Genomic DNA, 23,605 nt, shown 5'->3' on the forward strand with positions numbered 1-23,605 from the left:
CTTGGGCAGACCTGTTTGTGGTGCTACAAACACTGAACTCCGAGAGGTATCTAAACATTCTGGACAATGCACCTTATAAGACTGCTGCTGTAACTGCATGGTTTGTGGACATGAACGTCACCACATTCAGTGGTCTTCACAGAGCCCTGATCTCAATCCTACTGAGCATTTGTGGGATGAACTGGAGCATCAGCACTGTGCTGCAATGACTGCAGCACAGGATTGCTGCAGTCATCACAGAGAAAGGAGGTCGTACATCTTATTAAGGTGGGTGCCATGGCTGTTTGTTCCTCACATTATGGTGTCTGTTGACAGACATAAAAAAAAAAAAAAAAAGGTGGCCAAAAAATTTGTTTTCTATCCAGCTGTTCGGGAAATGAGCATGTAACAATTTGTGGAACTCTCTTTCTCTCTCTCTGAAATGACATTTGGACATGTAGACCTGTGAATGCTATAGAATTTGGACTCATAGTCAAAGGTGACAGCAATGAAGTTTTATACACTAATAATAAAGGCGGAATGGGTTATATCAATGCCATATTAAGGCATCAATTAGCTAGATGCATGTGAATATATTGCATGTCCTTGTTTTAAATACTATTCTTTCTTATGAAATCAGATTATAACTACAAAATAAAAATGATAATGATTTATTGCAAAGACTGTTTTACATATGGATCCATGAAGAATAGAAAACAATATTGATACTATTTACACAGCACTTCACATACTTAGCTAAAAGAAGTAGCAAGTGTTGGAAAGGGATTCTGTTTGCTCACCACAAGTTTCTGGTGCTGATAAGAGATATATCCTTTAATTTTTCCCTGGAGAAAAAAAAAAATTAATATATATATATATATATAAATAAAGTAATATACACAAATATTGTACAGTATATAGTGTGCTACAGTGAATTTTTTTAGCATGGCATTCTATCTACAGCAATTTGGTCAGGACTTTCCAGTAGTGTTAATGTTATAGTGACAGAAAACTATATATCAAAATAAGAATGGAAAAACTGATAAAAAAAACAAAAAACATCAGTTTGTACTGTCGATAGCAGTAATGCAAATTATTACTAACTACTTATTGACAATTTTCTTCCAAGTTGTTGTTGTTGTTGTCTTGTCCTTTGAAGAGTCTTAGATGTTTCCGTGCGCTCCTCGTACTGCTTTGGCTATGTCTGTGATTTTGTTTGTATAGAGCTGTTGTTCAGGATTAGGATCTATTTCTTGCAAGGCTGCTGTAATTGCTGGACAGGTAAAGATGTGAGTGGGTGTCAGTTCCGTATTGGGGCAGTTGTTGCAGTTTCTATATGTTCTCGTATCATCTGTATTGATCTTCATTCCTCTATAATTTCTTCCAAGTTATCTTCCAAATAACAAAACATCTGTTATCTGTTAGAAGTCCATGCCAATATTGTCATATCTTACATTTCAGTCTTCCAGGACACCTCATATCAACCCACCAAGATCTGGATCCTCTGTTTTTTTTATTTTAATTTTTTTATTTTATTGTTCTATCAAATATTTGTTTTGTGAATCTTTCCTTTACCATTCTGTTAAAGTGACCGTATCATCTTAAATTAGCTCTGCTCACACATTCTTAAATGCTAATGATCTCAAGTTCCTTTCTAATATTTTCATTTTAACCACACTACTGGCCAAGACGTCTATAGACGTTCAAGTTATCATGGATGCGAAGTGCATAATAAAATTGTAATACCATTGATATTACATTGAAATATATGATGGATACGAAGCGTATGTGGATGCATATTTGATCCATAATGGCCGGTAAGGTAGTTAATATGATTCTGCCATCTGTTCATGCCTACTGTGGTCTCTAATCTTTGATGAAGTGCTTTATTTATTTCAGATCCATAAGTTAAAATTGGTTTGAATCCTGTCTTGTATGCTGCTAGTTTAGTGGTTTGGCTAGTTTTTCTTAGAAATTAACTAAAACAAATTAGCTCCCCACCATACCAGCTTTGCTTATTCTGTCATCTATTTCATATTCAATTTGCTATTCTCACTAAAAATTGTGCCTGAATAACTGAAATGTACTTGTTCTACAGGTTCTCCATTCAACATAGATGATGTTTTCCATTTTCCTGCTTATTTTCATAGTCTATTTTTTTCGTTTCTGATTTTTATGCCAAATTTATTACAACAGTTATGGTGTCCTGAAAGCTTTACTGGATTTAAAAGTTATAACAATTATCTGCATAAATAAAGAGCTGAGATCAACATCTCTAATTTTTGATATCAGATTAAATTTTTTATAATCAACAAAATTTACATAGGGATCCTTGTTGTATTTGTATGATTTCACAATTGTTTGTCCTAATCTAAAAATCTGATCCTGACAATCTCCTATTTGGCATGAATCCAGCTTGTTCTTCCTTAACTTTCTCTTCCACAATTATTCTTAGCCTGCATGTATAAATTTTACCAAGAATATTCATCTGTAATGTTCACACTGTCGTATTTTTTTTTATTTTATGTTTTATTTTTAAAGATAGGTATTATAAGACCTCTCTTTCAACCTTCTAACCATGCCCTCTGAATTATGTAGTACAGCACTGTAAATCTTTCATATCTACTTAAGTATTTTTGATCAAATACTTAGGAAGAATACTGAGGTAAAAAAGGTCATTAGGTTTTTGTTTGCAGGCTCTTGAAATTCTCTGCCACTGTTCTGTAACTGCTTTTTTCATCATGCTGTTTTCAAACAAACTACAAACTCCATCTCTTCAAGAAAAATGACTTCTTTCTCATCCCTCATCTGTCCTACATATAGCATTGATGTGCTATAGATTCTTCTACCTCTCATTATGGAATCAATAAAAAAAACAATTATCTTTCAGAGTAATTACTCCAGACATCTAGTAATCTTTATTGACAGTTCTGTCATCTTAATCATTGCTGATCCCTTACAATACTTTTTCCTCCATTTCTAAGCTGTTTCAATAGTCTCCAAAGCATTCTGTTACCTTATGATAACTATGTTTTCCCATGGCTTTTGTTTAGTAACTTTTACATAGTTTTTCTGATATTTTTCTCAGTATTCTCTCAGAGCACATACTGATTTACTTACCAGGAACTTCTGATTGGCTTTTTCTTTTTTGTATGAATGTCTCTTACTTTTTGAGTCTGGCATAAAGTTTGAATTTTTCTATCCTTGCAAACAACTTCACCACATACCTTCCCAAATCATTCAATGTTTTCTTCTTGTTTCCAAACTCTATCTACAGTTTTTATGTCACTATTATGATATCCGATTCCTTTTACATTGCATCTTTCTCCATTTCTCTCTCTCCTCCTTTTTTTTTTTTGCAATAACCTCCAGAACATTTCCCCACCGTTATGATATCTAACTTCTAGATTCTTTCCATAACTACTTTTGCACATAATTCTGCTTTTTACATTTTTCTCTGTATTCTCTTAGAGCACATGTAGATATATTCACTAGCAACTTTTGATATGCTTTCTTCTTTTCTAAGGCTGCTTGCTTAACTCCTTGAGTCAATAGAGTTCAGGATTTTCTATCTTTGCAGACAATTCTACCGCATTCCTTCCTGTCCAGATCAATAAATATTTTCTTTAGAATCCGCCATTCTCAAGATTTGGTTTTTGTTTTCAAGCTCTTTAATTTTTCTTGAATAAGATTTGTATATGAGTATATAGTTCTGTAGAATATCTGCATTAAAATTCAGATATCCCACAAATTTAAAACATATAAATGAATTAAAGTTAGAAGTTAATAATAAAATATTTCATAAAGATAGTTATTTAAATATATGTTTCTTATTTTTGCTACTGAAGTCTTGCTTAAATGCAAAATTACTTTATTAAAATTAGCTGTCAGAGCTTAATGGTGATTTTCTATGAGCTGTCACATGTTATAAATGTTGGTGTTTCATGTTGTGTGATAGTAATTAAACGAACTTACCTTGGTGTGAAAAGATTGTGAAATGAATAATTGTTATAATTTCTGCTCATTTTGTTTTGAAATTATAATTAAATAAACTCTTTCTGCACCATGAAGAAAGAATTTTGTTGTTTCATGCCCAGCACTAGAAGGCAGTAATGGCAGACTCGAGAAAAAGTTTCTTAGTTGCATTTCCAAGCATGTGTGGTAGCGAAAATAATGTTAGTGAACGCTGCTAAGCGTTTAGTAGTTTGGGGAGTAGAAAGGAATACAGCAGGAGAAAGCTGTGAAGTTTCTGTGTCTTCAATATATGAAGACCTAACACAAATTAGAAAAAAAAAGTTAAATAGAAGATAGAGAGGATATCCTTGCTATAAAGAGATAAGTGAATGTTTTAGTAGTGTAGAAATCCATATAGGATTTCTTTTAGTTAAATGTAAAATGAACTTTTGATTTCCAATTCATATAGAATGGGCCCTGTAAAGTTGTTTTATTTAGGATTCTCAGTCTGATAGGTGATTTCTAACTGTTGGCATGCTTTAGTTATTTCTTCAGAAGCTTTCATTTCATATAGAAGTCAAGGTTGTTCTGAAGTGCTGAAACTGTGACAATATTTTAAGAATGTTTGAGACTTTCACATGGAAAGTTAATTTATTCTAAAGTGATGATTGATTATTCTTTAGTAGTTTATTCAGCGTAATGAAGACAAGATATGTTTTTTCAGTGTTCTGTGTTTTTAAGATGCAAGAAGAAGAATTTGTCTTATGCTGCTTTCATATATACAGCAATTTTGTGTTAGTCTTTCTTCTGCATGAACTCAAGAAGGAATAAAAGTTCTGTAGGATGCAAGAGACTAAGTTTGCAAAAGTTTTGTCCATAAGATAATAACTGTTGGTTTATATGATAAAAAGGAAGCTGTGCACATTTAAAACTTTTTTTTTTTTCCTTGTTGTGGTTTAAAGAATAAATTGGCACTTGCATAGATAAGTTATATAGATTTGATGGTGTGTATATATATTTGTGTTATATATAAATTAAAGATTATTATTTTGGTTACAAGAGTTTGAAGATTCAATCTCTTAATGGGTTTAAATTTAAGAGATTAAATTACATATGAGATATCCTGGATATTACATTAAATTACATATGAGATATTCTTTTTATTCTGAACTGTATGTGAAGGAGTAAGTAAAAATATACATTCCCACCCACACACACATATACAGTTGACCTCTGAAAGCCAATCAAACTTTGATTCTTTTTTAAACTTTTTTTTTTAAAAGCCCATTTCTATCTTTCTTAAAACTAAATGGTGATTACTTCCTGTTTCAAATCCCCTGTATACTCTAGTATCCTGAACCTGCATGAAGATATTGCTATCAACAATATCAGTCAATGAGATTTTTCCTGTTTCTTGTGTCTTTTCTCATTATGAAATTATCATCATCATCAGCATTGTGCGTATCAAGGATTTAGGCCTAGCATGGCCTGTTCCGGCCTTAGAAGTCATCGTTGAATCGTTTAAGAGGACGTCCTGGTTTTCTTTTTCCTAATGGCTTGTACTTTAAGGCTTGTTTTGGTAATCTTTCTGTTTTCATTCTTTGAACGTGTTCCATCCATTTATGTTTATATTTTTAAATTTTTTCTATTACTGGTTCTTGGTTTAATTCTTTCGTAATTTCTTCGTTTCTTTTGTGATCAAATAGGGTATACTTTGCAGTTTTTCTCATAAACTTCATTTCTACTGTTGTTAATCTTTGTTTGTCTTTTTGTTTTATTGTCCAGTTTTCGCTTCCATACATTAAGATTACGAAATTATGCACGCCTTAATGACTAATCCATGGCTTAGACTAAATTTCAGAGTATTACTATTATTATTAGTTTGCTCTTTTTGGCACATTTTATCAAATTTTGATAAAATTTGCCAAATTAATACAACAGCTATTTGGATTATAAGACCATAGGTTTAATAGATATATGTACAAATTCGTCAACTAGTTTCGCTAGCAAAAATGACTAGCTTTGTCAAAACTAAACGGTGAAAAAACTAATAAATGCAAAAAAAAAAAAAAAAAAAAAAAAAAACGAAAGAATGCAGTAACGGTTTACAACGGTTAGACAACAAAATTGGAAATACTGCATGACATGGTATGCGTGAAGCGACATACTTCAGTCATTATTATAAATACGCGTTACATAGTTTTTGGTGTACTGTAGTTCTGCTAAACTTAATGAGTTAATAAGATTTTTCCATATATTCTTTAATATTACTCCTTGGTTTCCATTAAGGTTGTTTCCTGTTCGTAGGACCACTGCAGCTTCTTTAAATATTCGGCATCTGTAATCTTCCTCCATGTATGGCATTGGGCTGTTACCCCAATCTATAGTGTGGTTTGAAGTTGAGAAGTGATGCGCCAAACCTGAGGTGTCTGTTCTGTTATGATTAACATCTCCGATATGTTCCTTCTGTCTAATTTCTAAGCTTCTCGAAGTTTGGCCTATGTATGATAGTCCACACATACAAGGTATGCTGTAAATACCTGCATATTTGAAAAAAAGGTACACTGTCTTTAGGGGATCTTAAAAACTGTCTAGTGGTAGCAGTAGGTTTAAACACCACTCTGATGTTATAAGATTTTAAAATTCTAGCTATTTTATTGGAGACTAAACCAACATAGGGTATGACAATGGTTGATACGTTACTGAGTTGTTATATGTTGTTGCTGGAGGTTGTTTTTATAGAGCATTTCATTGATTAAGTTTAGATGATACCCATCTTGAGAAAGAGATTTGGAAATGTGGGAAAGTTCTGTACATATGTCTTCTTCACCTGTGATTATGTTGTGGGCTCTGTTTCATAGCATATGGATGATGCTGCATTTTTGTGTATGATGATGATTTGAAGAATAATGGAGATAACTGTCCAGTATCAGTGGGTTTCTTATATATAGTAAGTTTAATATCTTCATTCTCTAGTCTTTTGACAAGTATATCCAAAAAAGGTAATTGATGATTGCTTTCTAACTCTAAAGTAAATTTCATTTTGTCATGAAAAGAGTTGATTTTTTCTAAGAACTCATGTAAGCTTTCTACTTTTTCTCTCCAGATAATAAACACATCATCAACGTATCTCCACCAGACTGTTGGTTTTGGAGTAATGTTAGCTAGAATATCATTTTCGAATTTCTCCATAAACAAGTCCGCACATGGTGGTGACAGGGGACTGCCCATTGCTGGGCCTTCTAATTGTTGATATATAATGTTGTTGACTTTAAAGAAATTAGACTTAAGAGAGTGATTGAAAAGTTGTGTGATATCATTAGGAAAGAGATCTTTTATAATGTCTCTGACTTCCTCAACTGGTATGTTTGTAAACAAGGATACAACATCAAGACTTGCCATTATGTCTGTCTTGGATAGCTTAACATTCTTAAGTTTCTCCACAAAGTGTAGAGAGTTCCTTATGTAAGACTCTGATTGTCTGATTTTTCCTTGTAATAGGTTGGTGAGGTGTTTGGCTAGTAGATATGTGGGGGAGAATCTGCCATCTACTATAGGACGGAGTGGAACATCATCTTTATGTACTTTGGGTGCACCATAAAGACGATTTAAGTTTTCTTTTTAACTCCTGAGGCCAACCATTCATATTGCGAATCAGAAGATTGGTTTCATTATGGTTATTCATGGCTGGATCTTTATTTAATATTTTGTACGTGGACCGGTCAGATAGTAAAAATCATTATTTATAATAATGACTGAAGTATATCGCTTCAAGCATACCATGTTACATGGTGCCTTCCAATTTTGTTGTCTAACCATTGTAAACTGTTACTACATTCCTTTGTTTTTTTTTTGCATTTATTAGTTTTTTCACCATTTAGTCTTGACAAAGCTATCCAGTTTTGTTAGCGAAACTAGTCAACGAATTTGTACTTATGTGTATTAAACCTATGGTCTTATAATCCAAATATTTGTTGTGTTAATTATAGTTAATAAAGACCAAATATAACTTTTCAACATGAAAATTTGCCAAAATCAAAATTTCACTAGTTTATCCATATATATTAAGGACTGTTCTGTTATCGACGCTTTCAGCATTGGAAGTGACCATTATATGGTACATAGTAAGGTTCAAATAAATTGCCAAAAAGAAAGAAGAAAAAATATTTTGAAGATCAAAGCAAAACAAAGTTGTATGCAAACTTAACATTAAATAAAAGAAATCTTTCAGCATGAACAAATAACAGATTTAAAAATCTTAATGTAGATGGTAATGCTGATCTATTGGAAAGTAATGACAATATTATCAAAAACATTTTGCAATGATCACTTGAAATAGCTGGTATCACAGAACAGAAATATGATAAAATTTCTGAAGAAACACAACAGATTATAAAGAAAAGAAGAGAAATGAAACAAGCTGATAACCTATTGAATAAACCTGAATGCAGAGTATTTGCTAAACAATCAGATAATATATCATGGACGATATAAGAAAATTGAATTGTAAACTCATATAACTAAAACAACTGCAGACTCAAAAAAGCCAAACAGCAAATAAATGGTTAAAGTCAAACAACGAGACGGGAACATAACCAGAGATAGATATGCTATAGAAAATAGAACCGAAAAATTTTTTCAATATCATATCAGGATGAAAAAGCAAAATGAAGAAGTTATGGAGAGCATCCAAATGGAAAAGCTGCAAGTGAGAGCAAAGCCATAGCTAAACTTCTAAAAGCATGCGGGGAAGTGATTTACAGAATCTTGGCAGAACTTTTTACTGTATGTCTGAAGAAAAATGATGTACCAAGAGCATGGAAAAAGGCTACCCTTATCTTGATACACAAGAAAACTTGTACTACTGACCCATCAGTCTACTACTGGTTGTTTATAGAGTGTTTACAAAAGTCTTGGCTCATAGGCTTTGTACAACTCTAGACCTTTTACAACCAAAAAAACATTCAGGTTTTTGAAGTGCCTTTAGCACAATAGATCACATTCAGGTTGAATGAAAGATTATTGAACAGTGTAATGAATACCAACTACTATTGTGTGGTTTTACTGATTATGAGAAAGCCTTTGATTCAGTAAAAACTTATGCAATACTTAAAGCATTACAAAACCAGTAAGTGGAGGGGCCATGTGTCAAGACCATCAAAATCAGCATGCATTGGTGCAGCAACAATTCATTTTAATGGATGCATTTTTACTGTGGAAATACAGAGGCATAAGACCAGTGCCATAATATCTCCAAAACTATTCACAGCATGCCTAGAAGAAGAAGACATTCAAACGTCTTGATTGGGAAGAAAAAGTTGATAAATGGAAGATATATTAAGCCATTTATGCTTTGCAGGTGACATAATTATCTTTCCCTCAAGTCTACACAAATTACAGCCTTGCATCTGTGAACTCAAAATTGCTAGTAAAAGAGCTGACCTAAAGTTATGTTCAATAGCTTGTATGTGGATGCTTTATGACTCCTTATTGTGATCGGTGTGTTGAATGTAGTTAACAGTCTGTCTATCTGATGATGTCCACATAATGTTGGATGAAATATATTGGAGTTTTTGAATATGTCTAGTACACACCATTAAAACTATTTATTGTGATGGAAAACATTTAGAAAATTACAGTCAATATTCAAAAGCTAATAACCATTATGCCTAAAATGAGAAGTTTTTAACCAATGTATGGAGCTACATGGCTGTGAAACATGGATGTGAAATGCAAAAGAAACTCAAAAACTAAGAACAATACAATTGAGTATTATGGAAATATATATGTTCAGTATCACAAGACTGAAAAAGGAATAAGATAAGAACTCAAACCACAGTCTCTGATATTATAGAAGGAGAGAAAAATCTGAAGTGGCAATGGGCTGGGTATATTGCTCGAAGACAAGATCAACGATGGACAAAAGAAGTACTGGATTGGATTTCACAAGAGGAAAGTATGTGGATGCATAGTGCATGTTAGTATGTGGATATTAGTGCATTTCTTCCCATGATAATGGGAAGAAATGCACTAATAGACAGTTTTGGAGTCATCTTGGAAAGGCCTTCATCCAGCAGGGCAATGTACCCTCTAAGCTGTGCACATGTGCGCGCATACATGTTTTACAACTAGCGCACAAAGCAAAAAATATGCCCACACTAGATTTTCAAGATGAAATTAAAATTTATTAATTAAAGAAGTTCCACCTAAACATTAACCTATAAATTCTTTAAAAAATACAGTAACTCGGCAACGCTCAAGCCTATAACCTCACATTTTTTATTACATTCTCGAAGTTGCACAAAACTTATAAATTATTAATAGTAACCCTATTTGAGGCTAGCAATTTGATGCCGAAGTGAAAAGGGTGTGGCTTAAATGTGTAATTTTTAAGTAGCATATAGAATGGCATGTGGTTTGTTTACATCTCAGGCCTGACTCATGGAAAATTCCCAAACGCGATTGGCTGATTAAATTAGTTCAAGATCATGATGAATTAAAACAATGGTTTCATAATTTTAATAAAAATAATTAAATACTTTTAAAAACTTAAATTAGAGTACAATTAAAAATATTGTAGCATTTCAAAATTCTCTAATTTTTAAAAGGAATTTCAAAATAGTAGACTAAATAATAACATTTGTGTACACGCATTGAGATACAACCAAGTTAATTAAAACTAGCCTCTAGGCATACCTTTTAGCTCTTGTGTTGCCCATGGCAATGTTTAGTGTTGGTTCTGCTTTTGCCTTGCCAAGTTATTCAGTGAATAGTGTACATTTGTAAATTTATAAAGGGTCAAAGCAATATAGCTGAGAGGAGACCTTCACATAGCCTTTAAAGGAATGCTAAGAACTGATTAGAGCTTCTGACCTGATGTCCAATCCTCACCTTCTCGTGGTGCACCGTGTTGGGTATCTACCTGGGTACTGAACGAACGAGGATGGGCTGACAATTTAGGATTTAGCCGACCAAATTGTATTCTTATTGGTTAAAACAAAATATATAATGATGGTACAACATAAAAAAAGAATTTCATGCCGAATGGGGCGTCACCCGGTTAAACAAGGCCCCCGTTATTTACGTCAGGGAACCAGGGCGAACAGCGAAAAGTCAGCTACTGGAACAAACCCTAAAACACACCCCAACTCAATATCACCAGAATTGAAGATCGGTACTATCAACATAAGAAGCCTGAATGGCAAAGAAATGGAGCTAGCTGAGGAATTAGATAAGTACCAGATCGACATAATAGGGATGACTGAAATAAAAAAAAAAGGCAAAAATTGGTGAAATCTTTCTCAGCAATAAATACAAAATGCTATATTATGGCAATGACAATCAAGGAAAAGAAGGGGTAGCCATAGTATTCAAAACTAAATACGAGACTAATCTTCTTGAATGGCAGGCAGTCTCAAGTAGAGTGATGTGGGCAAATATGAGAATGGGGTGGACAACAGACTTATTTGTGCCTATGGTCCCACAGAAGGTTCTACTAAGGTAAAAGCGGAGGAATTTTTTGAGGATTTAGAGAAAGCAACTGACACAATGAAAAAGGAAAAGTTGGTCCTTGTTGGGGATCTAAATAGCAGAGTAGGAAATGATTGTCAGACACAAAAATATTTTGGAAAAATTTGGAGAAAAGAGCAAAGCTAATAATAATGGCAAATACCTATTGGATTTCTGCTCAGGACATGGACTGGTTATTACTAACACCATGTTCTAACATGAAAATGTGCACAAATTCACATGGAGAGAAGAGGCAAGGAATAAGAAGAGTCTCAATGACTATGTTATTGTCGATAGTGATGTTTTCTCTCTAGTGCAGGACACCAGATTGTACAGAGGATTTGAAATTGGAAGTGATCACTATTTAGTCTTGAGCAGAATAAAATCGAATTTCATATTGAAAAGAATAACATATAAGAAAGTTTAAAGAGAATAAAAGTTGAGCAGCTCTCAGATGTGAACTCTAGACTAAAATACACAAAGATTATTGAAGAAAAAATGAAAGAGTTTGAGAACAGGAATGAAACCTTGGAGATTCAGTGGCAAGCCTTGAAGAAAACACTGATTGATTCAGCCAGAGAGGTATGTGGTGAGGTTGTCTGCAAGGATAGAAAAATCAGAACTCCATGGTGGACACAGGAAGTTAAAGAGGCAGTGAAGGAAAAGAAGAAAGCATATCAAAATTTCCTGGCAAATAAGTCAGCTTGTGCTCTGAGAGAATACAGAGACAAATGTAAGAAAGCTAAACACTATGTAAAACTAGCTAAACAGAAGTCACGGGAGGACTTTGGCCAGAACATAGAAAATAAATATCCGGAAGTGGCAAAACATTCTGGAGGTTTTTGAAGAAGCTTAGAAATGGAGGAATGAGTACAGTAAAAGGAATTAGAGATGATAAAGGTGATATGAAAACAGGAGAAAAAGATATCCTGAAGTATGGAGTAATTACTTTGAAAAATTACTAAATGAAACAAGCAGCAATAGCACAGTGGTAAAAAACACTCAACAAGCATACAGTCAGGAATACATATCCATACTTGAAGCAGAAAAAGCCATCAAAGGCTTGAAATGTGGAAAGGCAGCAGGAGTAGATGATATTCGACCAGAAATGCTGAAGTATGTATAAAAGTTATACAGTGGCTGCACTGCATTGTTCAGAAAGCCTGGACAGAGGGACGAATTCTCGGTGATTGGAGCAGAGCTCTCATGGTACACATATATAAAAAGGAAAATAAAACTGAATGTGAGAATTACAGAGGTATTTTTTTTTATTTCCCTACTGAGTGTTCCTGGCAACATTTATGCAACTATACTTGAGAAATGGTTGAGAAGAATTGTGGAAGAAAAGCTTGGTGAAGAACAAGCAGGATTTAGGCCAAATACAGGCTGTCAGGATCAGATTTTCACTTTACGACAAATAGTTGAGAAAGCATGGGAATATAACAGATCTATATTTAAGTTTTATCGATCTGGAAAGGGCATATGACAAGGTGCCAAGAGAGAACATATTCAATACACTACACTTATATATGGTGTGAATGGGGCATTATGTCAAGCAATACTTAGTCTTTATTTGAGTTGTAAGTCAGCAGTTAGAATTGAAGAAAGTACAGGAAGATAATGTTTAATGTTAAATCTGGTGTGAGACAAGGACGTACATTATCCCCTCTGTTATTCATTATCTATATGGATCACATTATGAAGGAAAGTGGTATTAAACATGATATCAAAATTGGAGACGTTAATGTGAGCTATTTGCTTTATGCGGACGATGTTATACTTCTAAATAAATCTGCTATAAGTCTGCAAGATTCCCTGAATAAATTGAATAGCTGTTGTAATAGATATGGTATGAAGGTCAGCAATAAAAATAGTAGAATCGTTCAAAATGTCAACTGTGTTTTGAATGGGGAACCTGTGGAACAAGTAAAACATTTCAGCTACTTAGGCACGATTTTTAGTGAAAATGGTAAATTAAATATGGAAATAGACAACAGAATCAAGAAAGCTGATATTGTAGGAAGTCAATTGAATAAATTCATATGGAATAAGAGAGAAATTAGTCGGAACATTAAATTAGCTGTATATACAAGACAGTATTCAAACCAGTTTTAACTTATGGATCTGAGAGCTGGGGTCAGAAGTAAACCACTTGACCAAAGACTAGAGACCGCAGATATGAGTCCTGAAAAGGATTGGAGGTGTGAACAGATTGCATCAATGGCAATATCATATTAAAAACAAGGGTATTAGGAAAGAACTTGATATTGTCTGCATCCAGTAATGCATTAGCAGAGCTAATCTAAGGTGGTATGGTCACTTAAACAGAATGGGTGAGGAAAGATTAGCAAAACAAGGGTTCTCTGCCAGGTTGGCAGGAAAACATCCCAGAGGAAGACAGATATAGGTGGATTGATACTGTACAAAGTGCTTTAGACAATAGAAATATAAGATCTGATAATGTTGGAGTCTTGACAAGTAACAGACTGATTTGGAGGAAAATTGTAGATAGGAAGTTAGTAATGATGTAAATTTTTCATGTAGTACTATCAATATCCTCTTCACCCCTTGAGAGTAAATGCAAGAATTTGATGATGATGATAAAAACAATAAAAAACATTCTTCATATAACAAAATTGCAAAAAACTGTTGCACCATGTCATTGGATGAAATAGTGAAAACTGCTCACGAGTTGATAAACATTCAGCTGCGTGAAATATTTATGTATGATGCTACAATTGGTGTTGTTTGTATTTATTGTCGTGATGCAAAGGTTGCTGGGGATTTTGCTAATGGGAAGAAGTTTGATGTCACTTGGAAGTTGGACTTTTTGAAATGCCATTTGACAAGTAAAATACATCTGGATGGTGTACACAAACTTAGGCAACAAAATTGTTCATTGCCAGCTACAGGAGTACTGAATATGCTACGTGAAAGTTCAGATGACCGAGAGAGAAAACGATCAAACCCAGAGCAGATTCAAGTTCTTATTGACAGTGTCTTATTAGTTGTTAAGATGAATAACTCTTTACTTTCAGTTCAGCATATTAATAAACATATGGAAAAGTATGTTCGATTCCCAGACAGCTGACAAAGCAAAAATTATGCGTTTGAATTTCTGGAAACAATCAATTTAATTGTTGAAAATGAAAAGCACTGATGTAACTGTTAACAAATGTCTCATTCTCTATTTTAAGTTTAGACCCAAAGATTGTAATGAATATAAAACATATTTTGGCAGAATAATTCAGTTGCAGGCATGTGATGCCTCCTCCATTGTGTTAGCTTATTAAACAGTTTTATCAAGAAAAGAAACTTGATCTCCAAAAAAATGGTGATGTTTACCTCTAACGGAGCCGCAGTGATGCTGGGAAAAGTTAATGGTGTTGCTGCAAAACGTAAATTAGAAGTTCCACATCTTGTCCAGCAACACTGTGTAGCTCACCATGAGGATCTGTGATATGTGGAAGGAAATTAAACTAATCAGAGATATTGATACATTAATGAGAACAGTTTACACACTCTTTTCTCATTCCACAGTGAAAAGACATGAATTTAAAGAAATTGTCGAGGCGTCTGAAAATGAAGCTATTGCCTTCAGACTACTCAATGAATTGAGGTGGCTATCTAGACATTTTGCATTACAGGCAATAATAAGAAACTACGAGGGACTGATCACATATTTTGAAAAAGACAAATCAAATGATCCCGTGGTTAATTATTGTCACAATAAATTAACTAACGTGACATTCAAAGTTAATGTTTATTAATTTATTAAGCGCTGTTAACGTTTTAAGTGAAAGAAATGGCTTCCCTGTGCAAAATCTTACAAAGGAGTAACCTTACACTACTAGACAGTCATCATTTTGCCAGAGGGAAGATTGACAAAATCAGGAATCAGTATTTAGAAGGTGACGCTTGCTGGAGTGACAGAGTAAATGCTTTACTTAAACAAGAAGAGACTGAACCAGTAGATATTAGGCTCCTGTTAAATTTTATAAATTGTTTATGTGCACATTTAGAGGACAGATTCCCTGAGAATGAGATACAAGAATGGTCAGTGTTTGATATCTCCTCTATTTCACATTGTGATTTCTCATTTGGTAGTGAACATGTTAATACCCTTTATCTTAAACATTATGATTTTCTGGATGATACTACAGAAATAATTAGTCAGTTTAATGATTTCAAATTTTCTGCACAAGAAAAAATTAAATGCAAAATGATATCAAATTTTACACAAATGGTTGTATTTGCTCTTCAAAATGAGCAGTTTTGTGATTTGGCAAAGTTGATGGATATTGGAGGAACCTTCCTTGCATCTAGTGCAGACTGTGAGCCAGGTTTTAGTCTAATGAATCAAATAAAAAACCAACTTAGAAACCGTTTAGGAGAATGTCATTTGGATATGCTAATGAAAGTGAAAAGTTACCAATTATATGGAAATTCAATTAATTTAGATAGTGTGTATAAAGAGTGGGTGAATGCCAAAGACAGAAGAGAGAAAAAATAAAGAGATAGAAGCTAGAACTAAACAAGATGAGAATTAGTAACGGACTTATTCTGAATGTTTAACAAGGTGAGAATTAGTAATGGGAATATTTTATTATGTATGTTTAGAGTTATTTGCAAAGCTAGAACATTTAATTAAAGGCAATCAGTCACTAGTGTTATCTTTTTTTTTTACTTTATTTCTTACTTCTAATCAGATCAATATTAAATACATATAAAATATTTATGTTAGCTCTGTGATTGATATCACACAACTTACTTGGTGATGGTAATAATACACACACTTAGAATCCTATCTAGTACAGTTGGTATCGTGTTGGCCTCGCATGTGCGAAGTCCCCGGATCGAGTCCTGCCCAAGGCTCGTGAATCGTGATTTCCGACTGTTTACTGGAGAGGCTACTGCCGTATGTGGGAACACAGCGGGGAGTTGGGGGTGACCTGGCTGACGTCCCATTGACACCAGAAGGTAAAGAGTGAACTAAAATCTTAACTTTTTTGCTTAAATGATCAATAGTGACTCGTATGGGTACGCACATACTTTTCAAAAGAAGGCAAATTTTGCACACACACACACACAGCAAAAAATTAGAGGGAATATTGCAGCAGGGGATTGACAATGGCTGATGATGATCAAAATATTACTAATCATTTATCTATTTTCTTAAATAATTGTTTGTACTATGTGAGTTTGTGTTTATATTTTGAGAAATATTTACCAAGACATATATGGACTTTACTTAATGCAGAGCTACCAGGAATGCATCCACTATATGTGACATTTATGTGGCAGAGTAAGAAGAGAGTTGGGTACACACTACTAGTTTATGTGGGTAATGAAGAAAAGCAGAATAGTATGTATATTTATAGAAAGAGAAGTCATTTTCTCCTTATGATAAAGGATTTTTTCAGATGTCAAAAATGAAATAATAAGCGAAATGGTAATTTTAATAGTAAGGTTTATATGCTAGTTATTCATAATGATATTAAGGAATTTATAATGTACACTATATATTTATTACTATTATTAAGAGAGACCTGCAGGGAGGGGGTGCTTAAAGGTCAAAGCTGTATAACTGAGAGGAGACCTCCACATAGCCTTTAAAGGAATGCGGAGAACCGACCAGAGCTTCTGACCTAATGTCCAATCCTCACCTTCTCGTGGTGCACCCTGTTGGGTATCTACTTTGATACTGAACGAACGAGGATGGACTGGCAATTTGGGATTTAGCTGACCAAATTGTATTCTTATTGGTTAAACCAAAATAAAAAATGATGGTATACAACATGACAAAATTTCATGCCGGCTGGGGCATCACCCGGTTAAACAAGGCCCCCGTTGTTTTCGTCAGGGAACCAGGACGAACAGTGAAAAGTCAGCTACTGGAACAAATCTGAAAACAAACCCCAACTCAACATCACCAGAGTTAAAGATTGGTACTATCAACGTAAGAAGCCTGAATGGCAAAGAAATGGAGCAAGCTGAGGAATTAGATAAGTACCAGATCGACATAATAGGGGTGACTGAAACAAAAAAGACAAAAACTGGTGAGATCTTTCTGAGCAACAAATACAAAATGTTATATTCAGGCAATGACAAGGAAAAGAATGAGTAGCCATAGTATTCAACACAAAATACGAGGCTAATCTTCTTGAATGGCAGTCAGTCTCAAGTAGAGTAATGTGGGCAAATATGAGAATGGGGTACTGGATAATGAGACTTATTTGTGCCTATGGTCCCACAGAAGGTTCTACTAAGGTAGAAGTGGAGGAATTTTTTGAGGCTTTACAAAAAGCAACTGACACAATAAAAAAGGAAAAGTTAGTCCTTGTTGGGGATCTAAATAGCAGAGTAGGAAATGATTGTGAACATACAAAAATATTTTGGGAAAATTTGGAGAAAAGAGCAAAGCTAATAATAATGGCAAATACCTGTTGAATTTCTGCTCAGGACATGGACTGGTTATTACTAACACCATGTTCCAACATAAAAATGTGCACAAATTCACATGGAGAGAAGAGGCTAGAAATAAGAAAAGTCTCATTGACTATGTTATTGTTGATAGTGTTGTTTTCTACTTGGTGCAGGACACCAGAGTTTAAAGAGGATTTGAAATTGGAAGTGATTACTATTTAGTCTTGAGCAGGATAAAATTGAATTTCATATTGAAAAGAATAACATGTAAGAAAGTTTTAAAGCGAATAAAAGTTGAGCAGCTCTCAGATGTAAACTGTAGACTAAAATACAGAAAGATTATTGAAAAGAAAATGAAAGAGTTTGAGAACAGGAATCAAACCTTGGAGATTCAGTGGCAAACTCTGAAGAAAACATTGATTGATTCTGCCAGAGGCATGTGGTGAGGTTGTGGTGTGCAAGGATAAAAAAATCAGAACTCCCTGGTGGACACAGGAAGTTAAAGAGACAGTGAAGGAAAAGAAGAAAGCATATCAAAAGTTCCTGGCAAATAAGTCAGCTTTTACTCTTACAGAATACAGAGACAAATGTAAGAAAGCTAAACAGTGTGTAAAACTAGCTAAACAAAAGTCATGGGAGGACTTTGGCAAGAATATAGAAAATAAATATCAAGAAGGTGGCAAAATATTCTGGAGGTTGTTGAAGAAGCTTAGGAATGGAGGAAAGAGTGCTGTAAAAGGAGTTAGAGATGATAAAGGTCACATGAAAACAGGAGAAAAATATATCCTTGAAGTATGGAGTAATTACTTTGAAAAACTGCTAAATGAAACAAGCAGTGATGACAGCACAGTGATAAAGAACACTGACCAGGCATGCAGTCAGGAATACATATCCATACTTGAAGTAGAAAAAGCCATCAAAGGCTTGAAATGTGGAAAGGCAGCAGGAATAGATGATATTCGACCAGAAATGCTGAAGTATGGTGGTATAAAAGTCTTACAGAAGGTAAGATGATTGGAGTAGAGCTCTCATAGTACCCATATATAAAAAGGGAAATAAAACTGAATGTGAGAATTACAGATGTATTTCCCTACTGAGTGTTCCTGGCAAGATCTATGCAAATATACTTGAGAAACAGTTGAGAAGAATTGTGGAAGAAAAGCTTGGTGAAGAACAAGCTGGATTCAGGCCAAATAGAGGCTGTCAGGATCAGATCTTCACTTTACGACAAATAGTCGAGAAAGCATGGGAATATAAGAAGGATCTGTATTTAAGTTTTGTTGATTTGGAAAAGGCATATGACAAGGTGCCAAGAGAGAAGCTATTAAATATGCTGTGGTTATATGGTGTCAATGGGGCATTATATCAAGCAACACTTAGTCTTTATTTGAGTTGTAAGTCAGCAGTTAGAGCTGAAGGGAGTACAGGAAGATGGTTTAATGTTAAATCTGGTGTGAGACAAGGATGTACATTATCCCCTCTGTTATTCATTATCTATATGGATCACATTATGAAGGAAAGTGGTATTAAACCTGATATCAAAATTGGAGATGTGAATGTCAGCTCTTTGCTTTATGCGGGATGATGTTATACTTCTAAATAAATCCGCTACAAGTCTGCAAGATTCTCTGACTAAATTGAATAGCTGTTGTAATAGATATGGTATGAAGGTCAGCAATAAAAAGACAAAGACAATGAAAATAGGCAGAATCATTGAAAATGTCAACTGTGTTGTGAATGGAGAACCTGTGGAACAAGTAAAACATTTCAGCTACTTAGGCACGATTTTTAGTGAAGATGGTAAATTAAATATAAAAATAGACAACAGAATCAGCAAAGCTGGTATGGTGGGAAGTCAATTGAATAAATTCATATGGAATAAGAGAGAAATTAGTCGGAACACTAAATTAGCTGTATACAGTGTTCAAACCAGTTTTAACTTATGGATCTGAGAGTTGGGTCAGAAGTAAAACACTTGACCAAAGACTAGAGACCGCAGATATGAGAGTCCTGAGAAAGATTAGAGGCGTGAACAGATGGCATCAATGGCAATATCATATTAAAAATGAAGATATTAGGAAAGAACTTGACATTGTCAGCATCCAGGAATGCGTTAGCAGAGCTAATCTCAGGTGGTATGGTCACTTAAATAGAATGGACGAGGAAAGATTAGCAAAACAAGTGTTCTCTGCCAGGTTGGCAGGAAAACAACCCAGAGGAAGACCAAGATATAGGTGGATTGATACGGTACAAAGTGCCTTAGACGATAGAAATATAAGATCTGATAATGTTGGAGTCTTGACAAGTAACAGACTGATTTGGAGGAAAATTGTAGATAGGAAATTAATAATGATGTAAATTTTTCATGTAGTACTATCATATCCTGTACACCCCTTGAGGGTACATGGCAGGAATTTGATGATGATGACCTCCAGGGAGTCAGGGACTCATCGAGGGAAGCCACATACTACATACACACACACCAACTATCATACTTATTCTTGAATTCATTCACACTGCTTGCACTCACAACATCCGATGGCAATCCAATTCAATCACACACACCACCCAATGAGAGAAAAATCTATCCTCACCCCTTTCTTAGCAGCATTCATTGTCAGCTTCCAAGGATGCCCTCTTGTCCTTTCTCCACCCTCATGAATTGAACAATTACATCAATTGAAATCCTGTATGACCCTTTCAGAAGTTTGTAAGTCTCAATCCATGATCCTGACATAATTTTTAACATTTACCTTTGCACTCTCTTTCTCTCCAATATATCAGAATCACAACAGAAACAAGGAGACCAGACCTGTGCACAATAGTCCAAGTGAGGTCTTATCAAGTCCTTGTAAAGAGGCAAAATGACATCCTTATCTTTACACATGTGAACATTCATTTCATCATTGCAATTATTTTTTGAGTTGTATTTGCAATATTTCTACATGGCCCCCCCTGAACCTCAACTTCCTATCTACCAACACTCCAAGATCCCTAGCCTCATCAGTTTCTTCTAGCATAATCCCACCAATATAATATGACATTGGATATCTAATCATGCTGAAGTGAATGACTTTACATTTACTGATATTGAACTGTCATCCATTTTTTAGCCTATTCAAATCATTCTGATATGCAAGTACTGCATATCAGCAGCATTCCTGATTACCCTACCTATCATTGCATCATCAGCAAATAGCTGTGTGTCACATGTTAAATCCTTCCCAATATCATTAATGTACAGATTGAATAACAGTGGACCAAGCACTGATCCTTGTGGTACACCACTTGTTATTATTATTATTTTTTTTTATTAATCTTTGTACTGGTTATGGGCAGTACTACCCTTACATCACGTCCAGACATCTTGTCCAACTTGATATAGGCCTAAGCCTTTACTAGTGTTTTACCCTATGCCTGTTCTAGTTATCACTGTAGTCATTCTCCGGTGGCAACACCATGCCACCAGTATGCCCTGTAGGGCTCTCAAGAAAAGAATTTTTATATCCTTTTGTGTAAGCCCAAGCTGTTTTAAATCCTTATAGCTATCTGCGCTCCATATGAGATAGAACAGGAGGAGGAGTACTGTTGATGATAGCTGATGTGTTGCAGCCAAAGAAAGTAGTATATCATGATGATAGACATGTGAATGAGAGTTCATTTGAGGCAGTCTGGTGCGAAATAGTGACCAACGCAACCAAATATACAGTTGGATGCTGCTATAGGCCAGGGAGTACAGGGGGAGATATTGAATTCATGCAACAGCAACTTAGTGCAATGAGTGAAGGCTTAGTGATTATTATGGGGGATTTTAATTATGGTGATATCAATTGGAAGGAGGAAATATCACGTAGCAAAAAGGAAATGGAGTTCATACATCTGCTACGAGATAATTACTTGAAACAGCACGTAACTGAAGGGACACGTGGTGTGAGAGTGTTGGACCTGGTTATTGGTTCAGAGGTTATGTGCATAAGTAAGGTGACCTCGTTACCTCCAGTTGGTGAAAGCGATCATGTGGTATTGACTTGGGAGGTTGCAAAATCTGTGGATTTTTCTATTAAGAAGGGGTATGTACGAAACTACAGGTTAGGCAATTATAACAAGCTTCGGAGTGAGCTTGCAGCCATCCCATGGCAGAACATATTGCAAGGGAAAGATGTTAGCAGTGCTTGGGATAAAATCAGTGGGTATCTGAGGAAAGCAATATCAGATTGTGTCCCCATGGTCAGGAGGTCAAACAAGGCAGGCATTAGATGGATGAGCAGTAGTATCAAGCTTGAACTACAAAAAAAGAAAATGTTATGGAGAATTTACAAGGAGAAGGGCGATCAGGACACCCATGAGCAGTACAAGGCTCAAGCTAGGAAGGTTACCAGCATAGTAAGAAAAGCTAAATCAGATTATGAGAAGACCTTAGCCAAAGAGATCAAGGGTAATCCCAAAGAGTTCTTCCGCTATGTGGCAAGTAAGAGGAAGAATGACTTCGGAAGGATAACCTTAGTGGGTGCTGATGGTATTGAGGTGACAAAATCAGATGTAATAGTCGAGTTACTGAGTGATCACTTCTCAAAAGTCTATCACCCAAGTGAGGATATCTCTATACCTATAGCAATACCTAATGTGAGAATTGAAGCTAAAGAATCAGAGGTATTAAATATATTGCGAAACTTAAATGCAAACACTGCGGTAGGCTTAGATGGAATATCAGCTCGGGTGTTGCGTGAATGTGCAAATGAATTGTCAACCCCTCTTACCTGGATATTTAATTTAAGTTTGAACTCTGGTATGGTCCCTAGGGAGTGGAAGTTAGGCAAAGTGGTTCCTTTGCATAAGGGTGGCTCTAAAACTGCAGTATTGAATTACAGACCAATCACCATCTCAGGAGTAGTGGTAAAAGTATTGGAAAAGTTGGTTAAAGACAAAATTCAAGAATGGGTGGATCAGGATATGATACTCTATAGAGGCCAACATGGTTTTGTTAAAGGTAGATCCTGCCTTAGCAATCTATTAACTATCCATAATAGAATAACATCAGAGTTGGACAAAGGAACTGGCTACACAGTGGTACTTCTGGATTTTGCTAAGGCTTTTGACAGGATACCCCATAGAACACTGTTACGCAAATTGGAGCAGATGGGAATGGATATTAAATTGGTGATATGGATAGGAGAATGGCTCAGGGAGAGATACCATAAGGTGGTGTATGGAGGAGCCGAGTCCAGAATGAGGCAGGTGACCAGTGGTGTGCCTCAGGGCTCTGTGCTTGGGCCAATGTTGTTTAATTTGTATATAAATGATATAGGAAACGGCTTAAAGGGAGATATTCAGTTGTTTGCTGATGATGCAAAGTTGTGTAGTGCAATAAAAAATCAAGCTGATGTTGAAAGTTTGCAGGAGGATTTAAATAAGCTGGTAAAATGGGCAAAAGAAAATGGATGTCAGTTCAATGTGGAAAAGTGTAAAGTCTTGCATTTTGGGATTAAAAGATTACCAGCTGTGTACTACATAGATGGAAAGGTACTCCAAGAGATTGATGAGGCTAGGGACTTAGGGGTATTGGTAGATAAGGAGATGAAGTTCAGAGGACACATTGCTAAGGTGTCCAAGATTGCACATAGGATTACTTGGTTGTTGAGGAACACACTGACATCCAGAGATAAAGAGGTTATTATTCCCCTTTATAAAGCATTGATACTTCCACATTTGGATTACTGTGCTCAGGTCTGGTCACCTG

General features: G+C 35.0%; 1 protein-coding gene across 1 annotated transcript in view; it reads right to left on the reverse strand.

Annotated features, from left to right (window-relative positions):
- Positions 1–507: 507 nt before the first annotated feature.
- PCID2 (PCI domain-containing protein 2) overlaps positions 508–23,605 on the reverse strand; it is a 191,431-nt gene continuing 168,333 nt past the window's right edge. The window contains exon 16 of the mRNA XM_090411518.1: positions 508–824. Coding sequence (XP_090267644.1) covers positions 732–824 — 93 coding nt within the window. The 3' untranslated portion in view covers positions 508–731. The remainder of the gene's footprint in view (positions 825–23,605) is intronic.

Source organism: Typopeltis vanoorti, chromosome 21, assembly GCF_054136105.1.
Source record: "Typopeltis vanoorti isolate ZY-2024b chromosome 21, IOZ_Tvanoo_1.0, whole genome shotgun sequence".
NCBI classification, from domain to species: domain Eukaryota; kingdom Metazoa; phylum Arthropoda; class Arachnida; order Uropygi; family Thelyphonidae; genus Typopeltis; species Typopeltis vanoorti.